The 19,415-nt window shown below is 32.2% G+C and overlaps 1 protein-coding gene across 2 annotated transcripts in view; it reads right to left on the bottom strand.

Annotated features, from left to right (window-relative positions):
• Positions 1–19,415, bottom strand: part of LOC120330298 (uncharacterized) — a 31,563-nt gene that overhangs the window by 7,024 nt on the left and 5,124 nt on the right. Inside the window, exons 5-15 of one of the 2 annotated variants that reach the window (XM_039397184.2) lie at positions 19,168–19,319; positions 18,403–18,515; positions 16,975–17,088; positions 15,804–15,922; positions 10,357–10,377; positions 7,487–7,621; positions 5,227–5,396; positions 4,163–4,398; positions 3,607–3,709; positions 3,156–3,348; positions 1,954–2,078 (exon numbers count right to left, since the gene is read on the bottom strand). In XM_039397184.2, coding sequence (XP_039253118.2) covers positions 1,954–2,078; positions 3,156–3,348; positions 3,607–3,709; positions 4,163–4,398; positions 5,227–5,396; positions 7,487–7,621; positions 10,357–10,377; positions 15,804–15,922; positions 16,975–17,088; positions 18,403–18,515; positions 19,168–19,319 — 1,481 coding nt within the window. The remainder of the gene's footprint in view (positions 1–1,953; positions 2,079–3,155; positions 3,349–3,606; positions 3,710–4,162; positions 4,399–5,226; positions 5,397–7,486; positions 7,622–10,356; positions 10,378–15,803; positions 15,923–16,974; positions 17,089–18,402; positions 18,516–19,167; positions 19,320–19,415) is intronic. The other variant, XM_039397187.2, reaches the window with a different exon arrangement.

The raw sequence follows: 19,415 nt of genomic DNA, 5'->3' as shown, positions 1-19,415 counted from the left end.
GGTCACCAAACTACGGCCCGCGGGCCGGATCCGTCATTTTATCGTCATTTTATCCGGCCCGCGGCGTCATTTTATCCGGTCCGCAATAACACGCAAAAATGGCTATGCAGAAAAGTGACGTAATAATAGGCCTTTCCGCATCCGCTCAGACACTTTTGTCACCCTGACAGATTTTCAGTCGTGGTTGTAAACAAAACTTCGTTTTTGCGACTTTGAATGCTACCAGTACGTAACGTTTTCTGCGATACACTTGTACACTCGTGGCGCTTGCTTTCGACGAAACTGTTTGTTTTTCGTGCTAAAATAAACGTCGAATGTGCATTTTGTGCTAACAGTACTGTAATCCCTCGCGTACTGCTCCAATTTCAAAAGCCACACTAACTTTTGTACTGCTTTAATGCGGATATTCATGTAGGTATGTTACAAAAAAATTGAAGTTTATCCGATTTAAATAAAAACTGCTCCAGTGGAAAGATCTGAGTAAAAATAGAAAACAATACTAAGTTTGGAATAAACGGTCAAGAAATAACGGAGATATCGGAATTTTAGTACCGCCCGACAGCCAATTTTTCCCATAATGATTGTATTACTTTTTTGATAAGAACTGTACTAAATATGGAAAAATAACACATATCAATCACTAATCTTTCGATGTGCGTCACATCTATGGTATATTGAGATAATTTCAGGATTTTATTCTGGCAGCGGTCATTGACACCACCGAAAGATCGTCGCAAATAAACGCTGGAGTTGTGCATGATAGTTTGACAGTGGTTCATTGTGGGTAATAATTAACGATGTTCTGATTGTACGAACTTCATAAAAATTGGTAAGTATCAAGTTGGACAAGAAATACACACGTCCATATAAATTTTATTGGTGTCCATAGACAATATCAATAATTTTCACTACGTATAACTGGGGCGTAATTTTTAAAAACGTCGAATTTTGGGAAATTTATGCGCTAATGAAAAAATTCAAACCCCAGATAATAGTTGTTTATTTTATCTAAATTATGTCAAAATTTCATAGAATTCCAAGCTACAGCAGGCAGTCGTTTTTATGAGCGGTATTTCAACACGGCGTAACGTTACTTAGCAGACGTGATGCGTACATTTTTTGCCGCGGATTTTGTAACATTTCTAATTCATGACAGCAACGTTTTGATAACAGCTAAACTCAGGATAGTTGTCTAGATATAGAAATCTTGTTAATTTTTTTTCCTAGGATGTTCTCGATCTATATTCTGCGATATTCCCAACATTTGTGAATTTATTGTATTGCATTGACAAAAATATTCATCCGGCCCGTTTCAACACAATTTGAGTCATACCCGGCCCGCGGTCAAAAAAGTTTGGTGACCCCTGACTTAAACTATAGAAAAAAAACAAATGCTCATAAAAGTATACAAAACTATATGTATTGTTTGACAAGTAAAAATTTGAAATTTTAAGGAAGAACTCTGAGAACAAAAAGATGAGTTTATCAATTTTTATTTTCCATATTCATGGATAGTCAGTCAAATGGTGAAAAATTTGAACCTAGCAAATATTGTTGCTGAATGTCTGTCACTAACCAGGTTCTAAATTTGCCAGCATTTTTCCAAAACACATTGTGAATACCTTTTTCTGATGCAAATTTAACGACAAAAAGAGCACATAAACCACCTAACCATAACTGAAAGCGAAGTACGAATAAATATATAGAAAACCGAATTTTTTTGGGCTCGTTTGCCCTTAAATCTCTCAATGTGCAGTCATCTCTCAAAATTCGCTCAATCACAAATTCACAATAATAGGAATACAATGGCTAACACAAGGCGGCCAAATGACTAGAGTTCAAGCCAGTTCAAACAAAGAAGTCAACTTTTATTTAGACTTCCAATGTTAGATCTAATACAAGCCACAATTTTTTTCTGATGTAGCCTGTAATACCAATCTTATCTATACTTACTTTACTCCATTATAAAAGCAAATAGGAGCAATATCTTGCGGCAGATCTTCTGGTAGAGGCCACTGGAATGTTTCTGTGGTGACTGGGACTATATTTCTTCGGTTTCCTATTGCAGTTACAATTTCCTGAACATGAGAATAATCAGTGAGATAACTCAGGAACAAAATATATAACTTTTCTTTGTCATGATTCAATGGAAATGAAGGCAAATTTATTTCAACATTATCAAGATTTTTGTAAAGAAAGTGTATAATTGTTGGGGAAAAAAGCATTTTCTTGATCATACATTTGGATTAGTAATTTTTTGTAGCTTGAAAAAGTTTTTAGACACTCAAGACTCTTGACAACCCACGTTTTTGGACCCACTTCTTGCTCGACAATATACTATGACATTGCACTCTATAAATCCTGAGTACAAACTCCACTCAATCAGTAAAATGCTAAAACACTCAGTTTCAGTAAATTCCTCCTCTAGCCTATTTCGGAACTGCCCCCCCCCCCTCCCCTCTCAATAAACATAATCAATACTTATTGTAGGTAAGTTACAAAAAAAATTACAGTTCATCAGATTTAAAAAAAAACTGCACCAGTGGATAGATCTAAGTGAAAATAAGAAAACAATACCAAGTTTGCGAAAAACGGTCAAGAATTAACGGAGATATCGGCCTTTCAGTACCGTAACTACCGAAATTAGCTGCTTTCCAATCAATTATGTACGAGAAAGTCTCTGAACTTAACATAACCTCTGGTCGGCAACGACTTTCCCACTACGCAAGTCCCCACGGAGCCGTATTTCAGATGAGCAAGTAACCTTATTAGTCGCTATCAGTTGCAAGTCCTTGTTGAAAGTCGTACTTGTTATTTCCCGGGTATTCTATCATCTAACTATTATATTTATTACATTACAAACTGCGATACTGCGTGTATCTAAAATCAATCTTGCGGCCTATTTTGGTGCCCATTTTTCAAAATTTTTTCAAGGCGCTTCCAAGCGCCAGCCGTTACGTCGTGCTCTTCCGGTCACTCCCCTTCACTGGCCCGCGAGTATCCTCGTCTTAAAATTTTGGCCCGCGACTAAATAAGTTTGGGAACCCCTGGTCTAAAGAAATAGAGAATATTTCCTTAATTTCTAATTGATTTCAATTTAAGCAAAGCTATACATTGTATTCACTTCAACCTGAAAATGATAACCATAAGCCTACCTTGTGCAGCCAATCGGTTCCTTCATGGTCGATAGCACATTTATCCAAAGCACCAGCAGTCAATATTAATATAAATCCTGCTGTAACAGACTTCACACTCTTCAAGGTACGATCTGCAAAATCACCTTCCTGTAAACTATCAACATCTAGAAATACCCTGTAGCCTCGTACTTGGAGATGAACTTTGAGAAGGCTGAAACGGAAATGAAAGATTTCGAAAATTAATATGTAAACAGGGATTTTAACATAGTTAGTGATCGTGATTCGAGTTATCCGCAGAGCAAAATATAGTCCGGAGAATTTTTAAGACTTTACAGGACATTTAGAGCCAATAGCCTTAATCATATACAGCATTTTTGTGAAATATAAATACAATTCCCAACTTCGGCGGTCTTTCTAACATATAAACCTTCAAATATTTTTACATGGTTGATTATTATTATCCAATTACCTTGCAAGATGAGATCCATTGTTTCTTCTGTAACTTATAAAAACGTCGTGATCTGTAGATATTGCTTGTCCCATCTCATCTACTACTGTGTTATTGTCGAAATCTGATAGTCAAAGTAAAGAAAAAATAAAAGTATTGGACGGTCAAAAAGTTAGCATCATAGGTTGAATAAATTGGGTTCAAAGCATTGTTTTGTGAAAGTATATAGACTTTGAGCAGCGAGTCAAAGGTCATCGAAGTCTTGAGCCAAATTTGATCCTCGATTCGAACCTCTCGCCAACATAAGTTTATACACTGGCAAGTCTATTGTTTATTTCAAGTCAAGCAAGTCACACAAAATATAAAAAACTGGGAATGCTATGACAAGTAACGAAAATTACAATGAACAATTTCCAGAGCCTTGTTAGGAGTGGGGTGAGTATTTCATGTTGATTCCCTTGGGAAAGGGAAGGAGAAAGGGCGGTTTATTCATCTGGTGAATGTCAATGTGTCATCAAACAACAACTGAAGATACAAAACACCTCTTCAAACCACAAATTCAATAATAGACGATTACTTTGTATAGATGCCAATATTCTTGTTCTGTGTACTCCATTATCAATTCCACAATCATCTCGTAAATGAGCGTCAGTCATGATGGGTAGAAACGAACGATCGACACCAGCTTGTAAAAATCTGTATGTGTATTGAGCAAACTTTGGTTCGATTTGTCTCAGCCATTCACATATTCCTGTCGTATCGACTGAGCGATAATCAGCTCCAGCACGAAGTCGATTCAAATCCCGGATAAATCTGGTGTTATAGAAATTAATAGGTTATCACAGTCTACATAAAATGTGTGATAAACTGTCCGATTATGATTCATTTTCAATTCGTATTTTCGTTCTTTCGAAAAATTATAACATTACTCCTCGAAAATATCACAGCAATTTGTGGACGTAAAATGTCTGGTAATTAGCTAGCTTGTAGATAACAGTTATTTTTGTTTATTATATGCAAATTCCTTCATACACTGAGAAAAGTTTCTATTATTTTATTTTATTTTTCGAATATATATACAATATTTTCTAGTCGAAAAGAGTAATTTATACTGTATTCGAAATAGTGAATTGGCCATCCCTGTAGAACATAACTCAAGAACAATTTAAATTACTTCTTCGTATAAACAAATATTCATTCGTGAAATCTGAATAGAAGCATTTTGCCACCTACAAACTAACCCATTTGATATTAAAATTTGTAATATTGCTAAATAAATATTTACATTGGTCACTAAGTGGTTGGTTACTCCTGACTAGATTCTCGAAATAAACATGAAAAATTTTATTTTGAAAAATTATTCATATCAATTCATCAATCACCAAGTATGGGGCATGAAAACTCAAGAAGAGAAGAGGTTTTAAAACAAAACAAGCTTGATCTGATATTGCAATATGTGAACACAGTTATAATAAAATACTTTCAAGTAAATGAGTTGAATATTCCAATTTTGCCTTTTTCATTCAAGCATTTCCAATCACTTCGATGTATGGAACACTGTATACAACTGTAAAAAATTGTTTCTTGGTGGCTACACATATGACTGAGGTATAATATCCATAAATTCGATGTTTTACCGACCTTTTTCTGTGAACGTTATTAGCCATGCTCAAATCTTCTTTCAATTCTCTCTCTGTTAGAAGCAATAACATTTCACCATCAACAGTAGAAGCTCGGAACGATGCGTGAAAAGCTCGAAAACCAGCAACGGTCAGCCATGACTGGACATCTTCCATATCCCACAAATGAATCTGATAGTGACAAAAATATAATAGTAATTTTATCATTTAACATATATGATCGAGTATTCATATGCTTTTCGCTCCAAACAAGACACTGCACAAGCAGCCACTGATGTTAAAGAGATAATATAGTTAAGAATGATCAAATCTTTTCGGCTCGGTATTGCCTACCTAATTTATTGCACCCTGGGTTAGGCGGTGGCCGGTGGGCATGGGATTTAACCCAAGATGTAACCTGCAATGCCATTATAGTTTAATATGGGATGCATATATGTAACTAGTAAAACAGGTTATTTGCTACAATTTTTAACAGTTATTTTTTGGTGTGAAAAAAACATTACAAGTAAATGACTCTATTCAATGCACGATAAAAAACATTTCAATTTTTCATCCCAATTAAAGTAAAAAGTTAATAAAAACAATTATTTCCTAGTATGATGCACACAATCATACTCCTATTTGTGGTACATTTTAAAACGAATAATGCATAGGAAAAACATAAAAAAATGATGATTCACTGCACGATAAAAACATTTCAATTTTACCTCCCAATTAAATTGAATAAAATAATTATTTTCCAGTGATCTACACAAAATTAAACTTTTGTGGTACAATTTAAAAATAAAATGCATAGGAAAAACATGAAAAAATGATAATATAATGTACGATAAAAAACATTTCAATTTTACCTCCCAATTAAATTGAATGAAAATAATTATTTTCCAATACCGGTATTCTACACAAAATTAAACTTTTGTGGTACAATTTAAAGATAAAATGCATCGAAAAAACAAGAAAAAATAATTTATGAAATTTAATTTCTAAACCATATTCCATTAGAAAAAATTTAAATCGCCTTGTAAAAGGGAATTCCTAATCCCATAGGTACATTTGAGAATCTCAAAATAAATTCGAACAAAGAAATTTAATCAGAGCGAGATTTAGTCAAACAATGTCGACTTAGAAGCCATAGCTTTTAACACATAATGACAATGCTGCAGATTTTTTGAAATCTTTATTGGCCTGTCATGTTATCAAAGAGAACCGAATTGCAATAAATATTTATAAATGATATAATTTTGTCTTCAAAATATAAATTTTTTGTAACATAATTTAGGGAAAAACATTTTATTCAATCGAGCACAAAAAAGTTGAAAAACGGAGACAAACTTGAACTTAGTTAAACTAATTCTTACAAATATTGAATGATATAGGCTACTATTATGTATGTATTTACCTTTTAAACATGGTAAGTTTTACTATCATAATGCTAAAGTAAATATATAATATATTTTATTATGTATTTTTAGATATATTTATATTACTATCCGAATATAAGCATGTTGGAGAAGCAAAGCAAGGAGTCAATTAATTTTCTTTAAAGGAAACTTTCTCAAAACAAGGTCACGTGCACTCACTCGGACATAAAAGAAATTCCCTCATAGAAGTTACGATCAAACACTACACAAGTAAACAGAACTACTAAGGCTATAAATAATTATGGGGCAGAATTGCGAATTAATACGGATGACACGAGATTTAGGGTGGTTCATGTCAATAACGATCAGGAAAAAAGCTACGAGGTAGTGACTTTTGCATAACTGGTAATCATTTATTTACCTTAACTATTGAAATAGTAGTATGGTTTATTGCAGCGGTTTCAATTTTTTTTTCAAAGTTTTTGAAACTCACGGCCCTAGGATATTCTCAAACACTAAATGACATATAGTGCATTTATGGAATCAAAAAATCTTCCACATACAAAACAATGATTTATAAATATAGATTATTTATTCTACAAGAAGCTGCTTCAAAGTGAGAACACGCTTGTTTTCTGTCAACAAGTTTTAGAAATCATGGCGTGGCTGCACTTCTAGTTTTTACTCTTCATCACTTTCCACGTATAACTTACCAAATGAACATATAACAATACCGAATCAAAAATAAACAAAAAATTTACTAGAAAGTAAAATCAATAATTTTCAAGTTTTTTTTTTAAAAACATGTGACCCAAGAGTATTTTCAGGCGACCCAGTTTTGAGTCGTGGCCAATAGGTTCGGAAACACTGCACGTCTTTATTAGCTTTTCATTTACTCACTTGTGGGCTTAGTTTTCTTGGTACATCTTCTCCTATGATCTTGAGACATCTTCCGGCCAGTATTCTTGCGATACTGCTACGTGATGTGGCGATAACTCTTTTCAATGGAATGATTGCAGCAATTTCAGAAAATATCTAAAAAAAATAAAAGAATAAATTAAACAAAAAAGTTGAAAGTGTATGCACCCGTATTTGGATAACTTTGGCATTTCACAATTGTATTTTTTTTTGGTAATTTAGTTATTTTTGTACTTTGTAGAAAATGTTAAATTATAGTTTAAATAAACTACTATTTAACCATAATTGAATTCGTGCTGTAAAAAATAAAAAGCCACTTTTAAAACTGTAATTTATATACCAGTATTTCCAAAACCCCTTTTTCAAATATAATATATAATTTCATTCAAAACCAATTCTAATACAAGCACAACTAACATTTTCCATAAAAAAATAATAATCTAAATATTCCATGGAGCAATCAGATTAAAGGCATTATATTTAGCTTGAATACAACAAATAAATGAAATGTGTATAATAACTTTAAATGAAGAAGAAAAGAACATTATAAATAAACCATATAACATTTTTGGCTACAAAAATATTAACTCCGAATACTCCACCAACCTATCGCCATGCTCTCTAAATTTGCTAATTTTGACACCAGTTACAAAGAAGATTACCGTAATTTATATCATATCAATGTTACAAATGCTTAGTTTATTTGTAAATAATAATCGATCAAAATCTGTTTGAAAAAAGAGTAAAATCACAATACCTAATGAAAAAAAAGGTGTACGAATTATTCAATAGTTGTTTATGTTATTTATGATTGTTTGTATCCAGATAACTGGATTTTTACTGGTTATAAAGCGTAATTTTCAATTCTGCTGTGAGTTAAATTTCTGCAAAACAAGTTACTGACCTTTTTTAGACTTTTTCAAAATTTAAATGAATTACATAAAAACTAATAAAACACCTAGCCATTGACCCACTGTTTTACATGCCAGAAATAGAATAATTAGGTAAAATTTTATACCTATTTATACCATTACCAAGCTATCAAGCATTCTTCCAAGTTGCATGCAGGAAGGGAATACTGCGCTCCAGTAGCCTATTGCAGTAATAATTTTTTTTATTTTTTTATTTTAAAAGAGGATAGAAAAAGGAACAGTATTATATATAAAGTTTATATGGTTTAAGATAATTTGATAGCTTTTAAGTACAATAATAAGTATTTTTTTTTTCAATCGAAATTCTACAATTTTAATTCGAATTGTTATTAAAAAATCGAATTGCACAATATATCATTGCTGTAAGCACATTTTCATATTGTTACAAAATTTTTAATGGATTCACAAAGTGGTAGAGAAATATTATCATGCCCAGTTAAAAGAAAATAGTTTATAAGTCGTTATTGAGAATTCACGCAGACTGGGGCGTTACATCACCATCATCATTTTATCATATTTCCTTAAACATCGATAATACCAATGTTTAATAATGAGTGATACAAAAATATAGAAAATCAATTTGAATTGAGATTGAAAAGTACTAATGAGTGAGCATATGCAGCTAAAAGTAGGTTTTCGGTAATTTTAGTAAGTAAAAAAATTTAAATTTTAAAATAATGTGAAATGACTATTTTAGAATATTCAGGACTCCTGTATAGGGGTGTAGTTTACTTAAAGTAATTATATGTTGCCTACTGCCTATGTGTGCTAGTGTATAAGTGCAGCATATTTTTTGAAACATGTTAAAATTAATCATACTTATCTAGTGTGGTTTTCAGCGAAAAGTACTGATATTTGGAAACCTATGTAAGCTGGTGAATAGGTAAGAGCGAATAATTCAAGATTCATTTGAATTGAATCATGTTCATTTAGCATTAAGAAAAATGGTAAATGAATATTCTGTTATGAAACCTCCCAAAAAATGACAATGGATGATTTCATAAAAATTTCAAATTGCACACTTGTATTACCGGGTTATCATTCATATAATTATATATATGTAAAACTATATAAAATCGAAGCATACTATTTTGATTTTTGCATTCGGCTTTATCACGACTTCAATCTGTACAATGCTCTGTTTAAGCAGACACCACATAAAGAAGTATAAGGAGCTATTTTTAAAAGTAGTTAAATTTTTCAACTTGACATTGTCTTTCAACTTGACAATTTTCTACACTCTGGATGATGGGCATAGAGCAGGGGTGTGCAACAGGCGGCCGGCGGGCCATCACTTGGCCCATCAAGACATTCAGTGTGGCCCTCGTCAACACTCAAGATTTCGCCTCATCAAGCATAAAATCCTAATCCTACAGTTTGTTCAAAAAAGCGCTCACATGGGTAGATTTACATATAGATATTTGCTCTTTAGCTGCGTTAAATCTTTCGCTGTTTCGCGGCTTTCGCCTTTATCACTGGAAGGCTAAGCGATAGTCGCATTCCATGTTTCACACCCCTGGCAATGAGTATGAAACCTGAGATAAATAACCTTTGACACCGACATAGTTACATACGCTCTGAGCATTAGGCCCACCATAATGCAGTTTTTAATGGGGATTTGGAAATTATTGAATATTGTAATAATAATACGAGAGCATAAGCTGTATAATCACCTATTCACCAAGCATTATATCATGCACCGCTTGAATTAATTAATATATTGTAATTAATTATAAATTAATTTCATTCATTATTGCATTTCACCACTAAATATTCTAAATTTATCAGCAGATCAAAGTTGACCGAGCATAAAACATGCATGAGTTTTCTAATAGGAAATGATGAAGCAGTGTTAGATTCATGCTAAGCTAGGCCAGCCATGATCAGATGATAAATTTGAAAACCGATCATCAAACCCACCAAAAATGCTGTCTCTGGGATCTGTAATAAAAATGTTTGAAATTTTAGTAAAAATGCAAAATAGACCCAAAAATTAACACAAATTTTCACACGACGCATATAATTAATTACATGCCCTTCACCTCGAACAGTTTTTGAACAAAGTTACATGTGACCAATTTAATGGCAAGATCTACAGCAACTACATGATGTTCAAAAAGGAACGCAAAATTAACAGAAGTTAATATGAAATTCTACTTATAACATTTAATGACTGACACCTTTTAACAGTATTGAATTACGGTGAAATGCCATTTGAACATTTCACGACTGATGCTTTTTAACAGTTACGTTTTTGCCGTTGCCATGACGAAAAATTTTATCTCAGTTTTGCGTAACTTTTTTAACACCCTGTATATTGATTCATGTTGTTGCACTACATGCCAGCAATACTTAGCAAAAATCACACTATTTGCTACAACTTTCCTATAAATCATGGCTAGCAATACAATTTTTTGATAACATCATTTTTTTTAAACAGCCTGTAATATAAACACAATCAATATTATGATGAAATTAGAATTCACATAATAAAGTCTATAAATATAGAAAATTGGACAGGCATTTTGCATAATTAATAATATATATTCATAATCAGGTAGTTTATGCTAGAACATCCATGCAGTCAGCGCTTACAGGAATCCATTAGCAATATTGCCGGTTGAAAAAAAGCAGTTTTCAATATCACAATAGTCAATCAGGCATAATAATAACATAAATTGTTATGTTACATTATTTAATTAAACATACCGGTAGTATTTATATAATCATCCCAGGGGGGGAAAAAAACGACTGGATGACTCAATCATAATATGGTCATGCCAAGTATGAAAATAGGTATTCGTTACTAATACATAGACTCGAAAGACTTTTCGAGATTAAATAATAAAAATTTTAGTCAAACGAGATCAGGTATCCATTAACCAGCTTAGCCACGAGCCATGGCTTTGTTTTAGACAAGGGAAAATTCCCAACGGACAAATAATTAAATAAAGTCAACAAGGCTGATAACCAAATTCAATTTAACATAGAACAGGTCCCATGAGACACAAACCTGAGACTTATTTGACATCCCGTGGGATTTGTCATAGTATAAAAGGAAGGCTAAATTCCATTACACGCTTTGAAGACTGCTGTCAGAATACCTGTACTTGAAACTTAAAAGGAGGTCATATTTCAGATAGGGTCAAGGGTCAAAGCTGGTTTCGCTCCTCAAATTAATGCCATCTTGTTAATTAAACCACAACGCTTCATGACAGTGTCATAATTTGACTACCAAGGGACAAGCTAAAAGGCGGAGGATAAATATAGCCTATAAGTTATGCTTATGCAGGGGTGGGCAAAGATTTATCGCAAGGATCGGATTCAGAGAATATTTTTTGCCAAGAGCCGCATGTGACGTCACAGTAATTATTCTCATTTGCTATAGCTATTGGAAGCAGACATTATTGAAGCGGAGACGAAAAAAAAAACATATGTTCTTAACAATTTATAGTTTAAAAATAAAGCTAAAAGAAGTCATTTTTTTCGCACTACATAACGGTATTTGTCCCAACAACAACAAGACTAAGATCAACAACAATGCTTTAGTAAAACAATCCATATGGCCACTTTGTGTATAATATTGAAATAGTTTATATTTATCATTTAAAAACTGATCTAATTTCGAGATCTGCATTCGAAGACAAAAATATTTTGACATATCATGTCAGCAGTTTTCTTTCAAATATACTCCTATTAATTATATTTCGATAACAGAGAATAGAAAATACTCAGAAAACGTATTACTTGTTTAAAATAGAGATGCAAATCAGCAAAATAAGTGGTTTTAAAATATGCATGAGCGCGTAGTTGCAGTGTGGCTGTGGATTAAATATGTATAACTAATACTTGGACATGCATCAAGAATCCGCAATTGAATTTAACAGTGAAATATTGAGTTTTTGAGCAGATATTGATAACGACAGTGCTATGGTATCTATTTTACTTAAAAAGCATCAAAATTTCAGAGGGATTTTTAAAAAGTTACAAAATTAAGTTTCAAATATTTTCCATTTGCCAGCAAAATATGCGAATTGAGGTTATTTTCAAATGACAATACAGACTTATTACCATAACTCAATCTGATTGATACGACAGATCAGGTTCAGTTACAACCTTATCAAATGGTATAATGCTTTATAACGCTTCGGTTAGAATGATCTGATTTTATTTTGTCCGTACTAGCCCTCCAAAATTGCACTTCAGTAGGCATTGTTATGGCTGATCTTCTTATATCCCTTAGCAGTTAGCACCCAGTCCTCGTAAAAGCAAGCCAATACATTTCGGACCAAGATATTTTTAACAAGAACACTTGCAAACGTCTGAATCAATAATTCAGTGCAAAATTACTGGTCAACTCAAGGATGTCACACTTAGAGGGAACATAATTGTTGTAAAATAGGTTTGAAAAATTAAAACAAAACTGTATAATAGATAACTATTCAGAACATAGGACAATAATGAACTCAGTAACCTATACTGAAAACATGAACAAATTTAGTACAAAAAAGAAGTGATTTAGGATAAATGTATAAACAACCGAAATCTAAACTCACAGAAAAGCAAACTATGAAATTGTTTGCCAATACCATGGTGCTGAAAATGAAGCAGAGATATGAGTATTTCAAAATTTAAAATGAGTGTTATTTTACTATTTAAACATACTCTAAATACAACCAATAATCTAATTTATTTTCGGCATAGCGGAAAAACAATAAATATAATTCCTGCAAATATTTTATTTAACTTAATACATTATCGAAGAATTTCAGACAGGTTTTCAAATTGTCAATTTTATTGCTGACTATGGCGAACTTTTTTATGGAATGAATGAATTTTTAAATAATTGATAAGGTTTCTGAAAAATTTATCTTAACGAATAGTGAGAACAAAGGAATCATACTGCAGTCTGCAGAATATTCGTGGGCGCAAGGGACTCATGGTTGAAACGTTAGACTTATAGACTTAACTATGTTAGCCCCACAAGTTCAAATCCACCTTCCACTCACCTCACCATGGGTGTGATAATTTGAGTAGGCCGTGACAATAATGAAAGATTCAGGTACTTCCAAAAAATAAAGTATCTCCTTACATTAGGATTAGGACTACGCATGGCCTTGTTCAAAGAAAAATGTGTGTAATGTGTTGTATAAAAAAATAAAAACATAATATTACAAAACTAAACTGTTATCAGAAAGTAAAAAGAAAGCCACACATACAGTAGAAATGGTTTGTTGCTTTAGCAAATGACCTAAACCAAAGGGTTCCCAACTTTCCAAATTCCCAACGCATCTATTTTCCGTAATACAAATCTCAGTGCGTTGGAAAAAATACTTGACTATACAAACATTTATTTTTGCTTGAGCCCGTCTTTGTGCACATAAACAATATTGTATTTCCAATACAGACAGTCTTACCTCACTATCAATGTTAATTTAAACAGCCTTGATCTTTTTACGTCAAGTTTAAACAACAGTCAGATAAGAAGTGATATTTTGTGACGTACTCGAAATTATCTTCGAGTGACGAGCGCCTTGAATGTTATAACAAAATGTGGTTTCAATTGAAAAAACATTGTAACCAAATGCCAAGTTTCCTCGGCACTGGGAGCTAAATTTGCCTATTTAGTTGTTGTTAGTTTTAGTTGGGAGTATTTAAAGAGGAATTTTATATCAACCACAATTTACAGTCTAATATATAAGTGAGTAAACGGAGTTATAATCCAATTCAAGTTTCCAATTTTTCCTGCAATTTTGAGATTAACTTTTTCCAATTGATTGATTTTTCTACGAAAGTACAGTCCATTATGATAAAAGAAATATAGCAGACAATTCTCAGTAATAGTCTGGATCTTACTGGTTGATGGTATAAAAAAAAATGCAACGTCTGCATAAGATGGAGTATGTTCAGAAAATAAAAATCTGCCAAAGGTGGAAAATGATTGTAAAATATTTTTGAAAGGTCAGATAAAAAAATGACTGCACTCGTGTTACTCGTGTAGTGTTTGCCAATTTGACAGTGAAATCGAGATTGTCATTATATTTTGGTCCAAAATACTCAAAAGGATATGGTCCAAAAATTATCCTACTATAATACTTTAAATCAAAATCATCTGTAAATCATAATAGTACAAAGCGATACTATTCAGGCATGGAAAACTATATTGACACGATACAACAGTGCATTATTTAGTACAAAGTTCTGTTACAAATTCAAAATTTCGTTAAAAAAATTAATTTTCAATATATCTGAACTACCGGTAGGTTTATTTTATTTTATTTAGTGTGTATTTAATTTTTTTTTTCATTCGATTTAATATGACTGTATAATATGCCTATTGCCTAGTGCCTACCATTAATTCCACAAAGCACATCAAAGTTCATTTACTTAATTTATTTCACGTACATGCTTTTTTTTAAACTAGAACGTTACAAAAAACCATGCGGTAGGGCGATCTCGTCACACATATTGAAAATGGTATGTACACAAATAGGCTGTTCCACTTAAAAGACTCATAAAAAAATGTTGATTTCTGTTATACGCCTAAGATACTGATGTATATTTGTTGATCAACTGGTGCATAACAAAGCGATGACATAATTTTTTTCACATTAAAAATTTCATGAGAAATTATGTGCAATAAGAATGATCGATGGATGGCCATGCTTATGGTATAAATATATTGCTCATACTTGTTTGAGTACAAAATAATAGTAGTTGAGTAGTGAGTGAGTTAGAGTGACTAAAATGTGTTATAAATAACTGTAAAAATATGGTGAGCGTATTAAATCATTGTTTATCCTAACTTTATTGCATTTTGAAATCCAAGCTCATCAAATAAATATCGTATTCTGCAAGATTTGAACCAGTTTGGTCTATATTTGATATTCCATATTCAAAAATATTAATTTAGAAAGTGCGGTATTCCATTAGTACCTACATAATTCAGATTTTAGAAATCCCTGACTTGATATACTTGATATATACTTTCTGCTTATCAAAAACTATCTTCGTTCTACTATGTTTATTGTAATTTATAGTATTTCATTAAACAATGCACAAATATATAGACAAAAAAGTTAAAATGTAAATTAATTAGGGCCACTACAAAACTCAAGCCACAAGAATTGTACTGAATGCCGTATGAAGTTGTGCCAATTGATTGGAAAAAAGGGTGAAATACCGCGCTGTGAAATTCAGAGAAATTTGAAAATAGGACTAAATGAAGGCAATAGGCTGTCCTCCTAACAACAACCTTTTCTTAACTAAGATACTCATTAGTTACAGAGAAAAACTTTTTTTTCTTTAAAAATCTCAACAATTAGCGAACGTCCATTTTGTGTCTAATATTTAAATCCTAATAATACCTGTGTTTTCTGTTGCTTGGCTTTTATACTGGCTTCCATCGCAAAATAAAACGATGCGAGTGCTTGTGCTTCTGGTCTTCCAGAGATGAGTAAAGGAATCATTCGTTGAAGGAAACTTGCTGTTGAAAAACCAAAAAACACAAATTGAAATTGAGGAGAAATTTAGAAAAAAGGAACCATTTTTATACCTTTGACATATTCAGTAGAGACGTGTGAGCTCAAATATTAGTACTCCTGAAGTATGCGTACAAAGATGGTGGACACCGGAACGTAGTATGTGCACCGGTTAGGGTTAGGTCATAATTATAGGTACGAATACGACGGAAGTCACTTGGCTAGTCCCTGAACTCGTAATAGAACTAAAATAAGGAAAATTGGAATAAAATTATGGCCTAACCCTAACCTGGTACATATACCATGTTCCGGTGTCCCCCATTTTAATACGCATACTTGCAGCACCCAAATATTTACCAAGCTTTTTATTATTCTTATTTTAATATTTAAATCGTTTTCCCTCTATGTTTATTATGTGTTACCCCACATTGCTGTTGCCTCATGCTTTTTTTTTAAACTCATATTTGTATGTTGATTGATTCAAGATAACAGAACTATAAAAATATTGGTTTACAAAAATGCTGATAAAATTTGGAAAGGAGTCATAATAACATTCATCGCATGTCTGCACCTCAAGATCTACCCGACTTGAACTTAATACGAATTCCTTGAGTCGATACTAGGCCTACTACATATAGAAGACAATCAAAATGAAAGATTTTCAGTAATTTGGTCATAAAGTAGCATAGACTCACTCAGAGATGAGTGTTCATTAAGAGTGTGACAACCTTGCTTCTAGCAAACTCTCTAAAAAAAAATACTAAGAAATAGCGAAGCATTCAAGAGTAATTTATTCAGCTTTTGAATTCATCAATCTGATCTATTTTTCCCAGAATAATATCATACATGCAAATTTTCACTTGACATTATAAAACCAGTATTACATTGTAAGATGAAGATCACAGGTTACAAAAAAAAAAACATTAATTTCGATTACACTTCTTGAATAGCATTGATTAATTTTAAATCTCAGGAACTACCGGTAATAGACTTCGAAAGTTCATCAACCAAGTAATAGTAATAATATTCATCAGAAAATCAATAGAAATCTTCTCACCTGATCTACCTTGAGCGTGTGAAGGATTAGATTGTGCAAACTCATAAGGATCGTGGGATTGAACGAATGGTTCCACTAGTTCCAATGTTCCTGATTTCAAAACAGCTTTCTCAACTGAAAATATATATCATTTTATAGAAATTTGTGAAAAGAGTAGAATGAAAACATGTGTTCAGGTATATATTGATAAATATTATTAATATAAATAAATAAACAAAAAACAGGTAAATTTTGAAAGTAATGAATATCTTTAATATATAATTTAGTCCCACATTTTTATACATATTTGTCAATTTAATTGAAATATACATGTGCTACATAAAGGCAAATATTATGTAATGATAAATATTTCTTTAACAAACTCATTGAAAGACAAATCAAAAGCTTTTCTCGATGAAAGAAAGTGAAACATCAGACCAATTCAAAGGCTTAAATGAAATTGATGCTACACAATTCAATTTAAAATACAATAGATTGTTTGATCATTGATTGAACATATTTTATTCATGTTTTGAATGGGTTAAGTATATTGTTTTTGATAGATATGTTTGCGTTCTCAATATTGTTACAAGCGTGTTTGAATATAAATAAAAATATAGTTTTACAGGATGATGAAACATTGTCCAAATTAGCATACAATCTCATGAAAAGATTCAAATTCAATCACAGAATTACAGGTTTACTTATTATAAGCTTATAAGCCACAAGGTTGGAATTAGATCATTGGTTCAGTACTTGGCTTCTGAATAGTTGTCACTTATTGAGTTCATCACAATTTAATTTATCCAACCTCGGTTGAAAATATAAGCGTGGTCTTCAAAGTAGAGTTATGAGAGCTTGAACATGATTTCGTGAAAATACAATATCAAAGTCACCGAATTTTACGAGCATAAGGCACTCTTTAAAAAATACGTTTTTTCTCAAAAATCGGTTGTGAGCCTTGTAAGCCTAAAGTTTGGATCAGGTAGTACTCTGTTGTTTACAATTAACACCAGTTGCGCCTTATAGTCTGATATGCTTTATGTATGGAAAAAAAACAATTTAGGCAAATCATTGACTGTGCGCCTTATAATACATTGTGCCTTATGGTCTGTAAAAAATGATATTTTATTTAAGTATATAAAAAACCACTATTCACATTCGAGAAGAAAAGAACCGAACAATAAAACTCTATTGCTATTATTATTTAGTTCAAGGACTATGTATGTTTTGCGTCATAAAATTTCCAATTTACGAAGACAAGAAAATCAACCTCACATGATTAAGTATGTAGCATTATTCTTAAGTCACTTAAGTATGCAGCGATATTCAGCATAAGCACGCCTACAGGCATAACGCTGAAATCTATTATTTGGTTACAGGTTCATTTATTTGGTGAACCAGCCAAAATCAAATTAATTATTGTGACTATTCAACAAAAAAGTTTACCGAGAGGATTAGCAGCAAGTACCGTCACAGCAAGACAGGAATAATATCGACAAAAATCATCAGTACGGAATGCAAGAGGAAATAGCCAATCAGGAGCTCCTTTTACAACCATTCTATAAACAAAACAAAAATATCAATTTATTTTCTACGGGATATTTTGTTATAGGAATTCTCAACTACATAAAAAATCTCCATTGAAACTAGAAGAAACAAGAGAGCAATGTTTAAAACTATGTCGTACATTATACACAATGACATATGAAGCTGCTCTTATGAATCGCAAAAAACACAAAATTTGGTGTGAAGTGTAGGCCCGTAGGACTCTAGAACAAAATAACTTTAAAATAAAAGAAATCGCATTCTAATGAATTTTTCCATGTTCAATTACTAAAATACGAAACCGAATAATCCCTAAGAAACGAAGAAAAGCTTTACTCCAGCAAATATCAAAAAAGGCATCAAAACAATCCATCGTTCCATTTCAAGTTCAAAAAAACATAAAACTTCGCTGAAGCAAAAATTTATAAGAATGTATGATAATGACTTCGAGAGGTCGTGTTTGATAGGTTAGCCGTCTTATCAGTTTTTTCCTCTCTCTATGTATATGTAAAATATGTAAATCCTATCTTCGTGGACTTTTCCTCTTGGGCTAATATGTAGAGTTTCGTGAACACAACTTGGCACAAAAGTATATTAATCATTAATCCACTTAAATTCACAATACATAATATGTAGTGTACTTATCATGCATTAACAATAACTTACTTTCTGTGGTTAATGCTTCCCCCATATATAGCTGCATTAGCGAGAGCAGCAGCACAATGGCGAGCTGTCCATAAATCATCGTGTCGACAAGCGTGAACAACTGTATCCAATGCTCCCATGTCGATCAGTCTTGTGCATGTGGCTTCTGAATCCTATAAAGAGAATAAAACATGGAAATTATAAAATAAATTAAAGTTTGTTTTTTCAACATGCCATTGTTATACTAATAATGATAGATGTACAAATGT

Source organism: Styela clava, chromosome 12 (genome assembly GCF_964204865.1).
Source record: "Styela clava chromosome 12, kaStyClav1.hap1.2, whole genome shotgun sequence".
Classification (NCBI taxonomy): Eukaryota; Metazoa; Chordata; class Ascidiacea; order Stolidobranchia; family Styelidae; genus Styela; species Styela clava.
The sequence above is the reverse complement of the archived record's forward strand: the minus strand, read 5'-3'. Positions and strand labels throughout refer to the sequence as shown.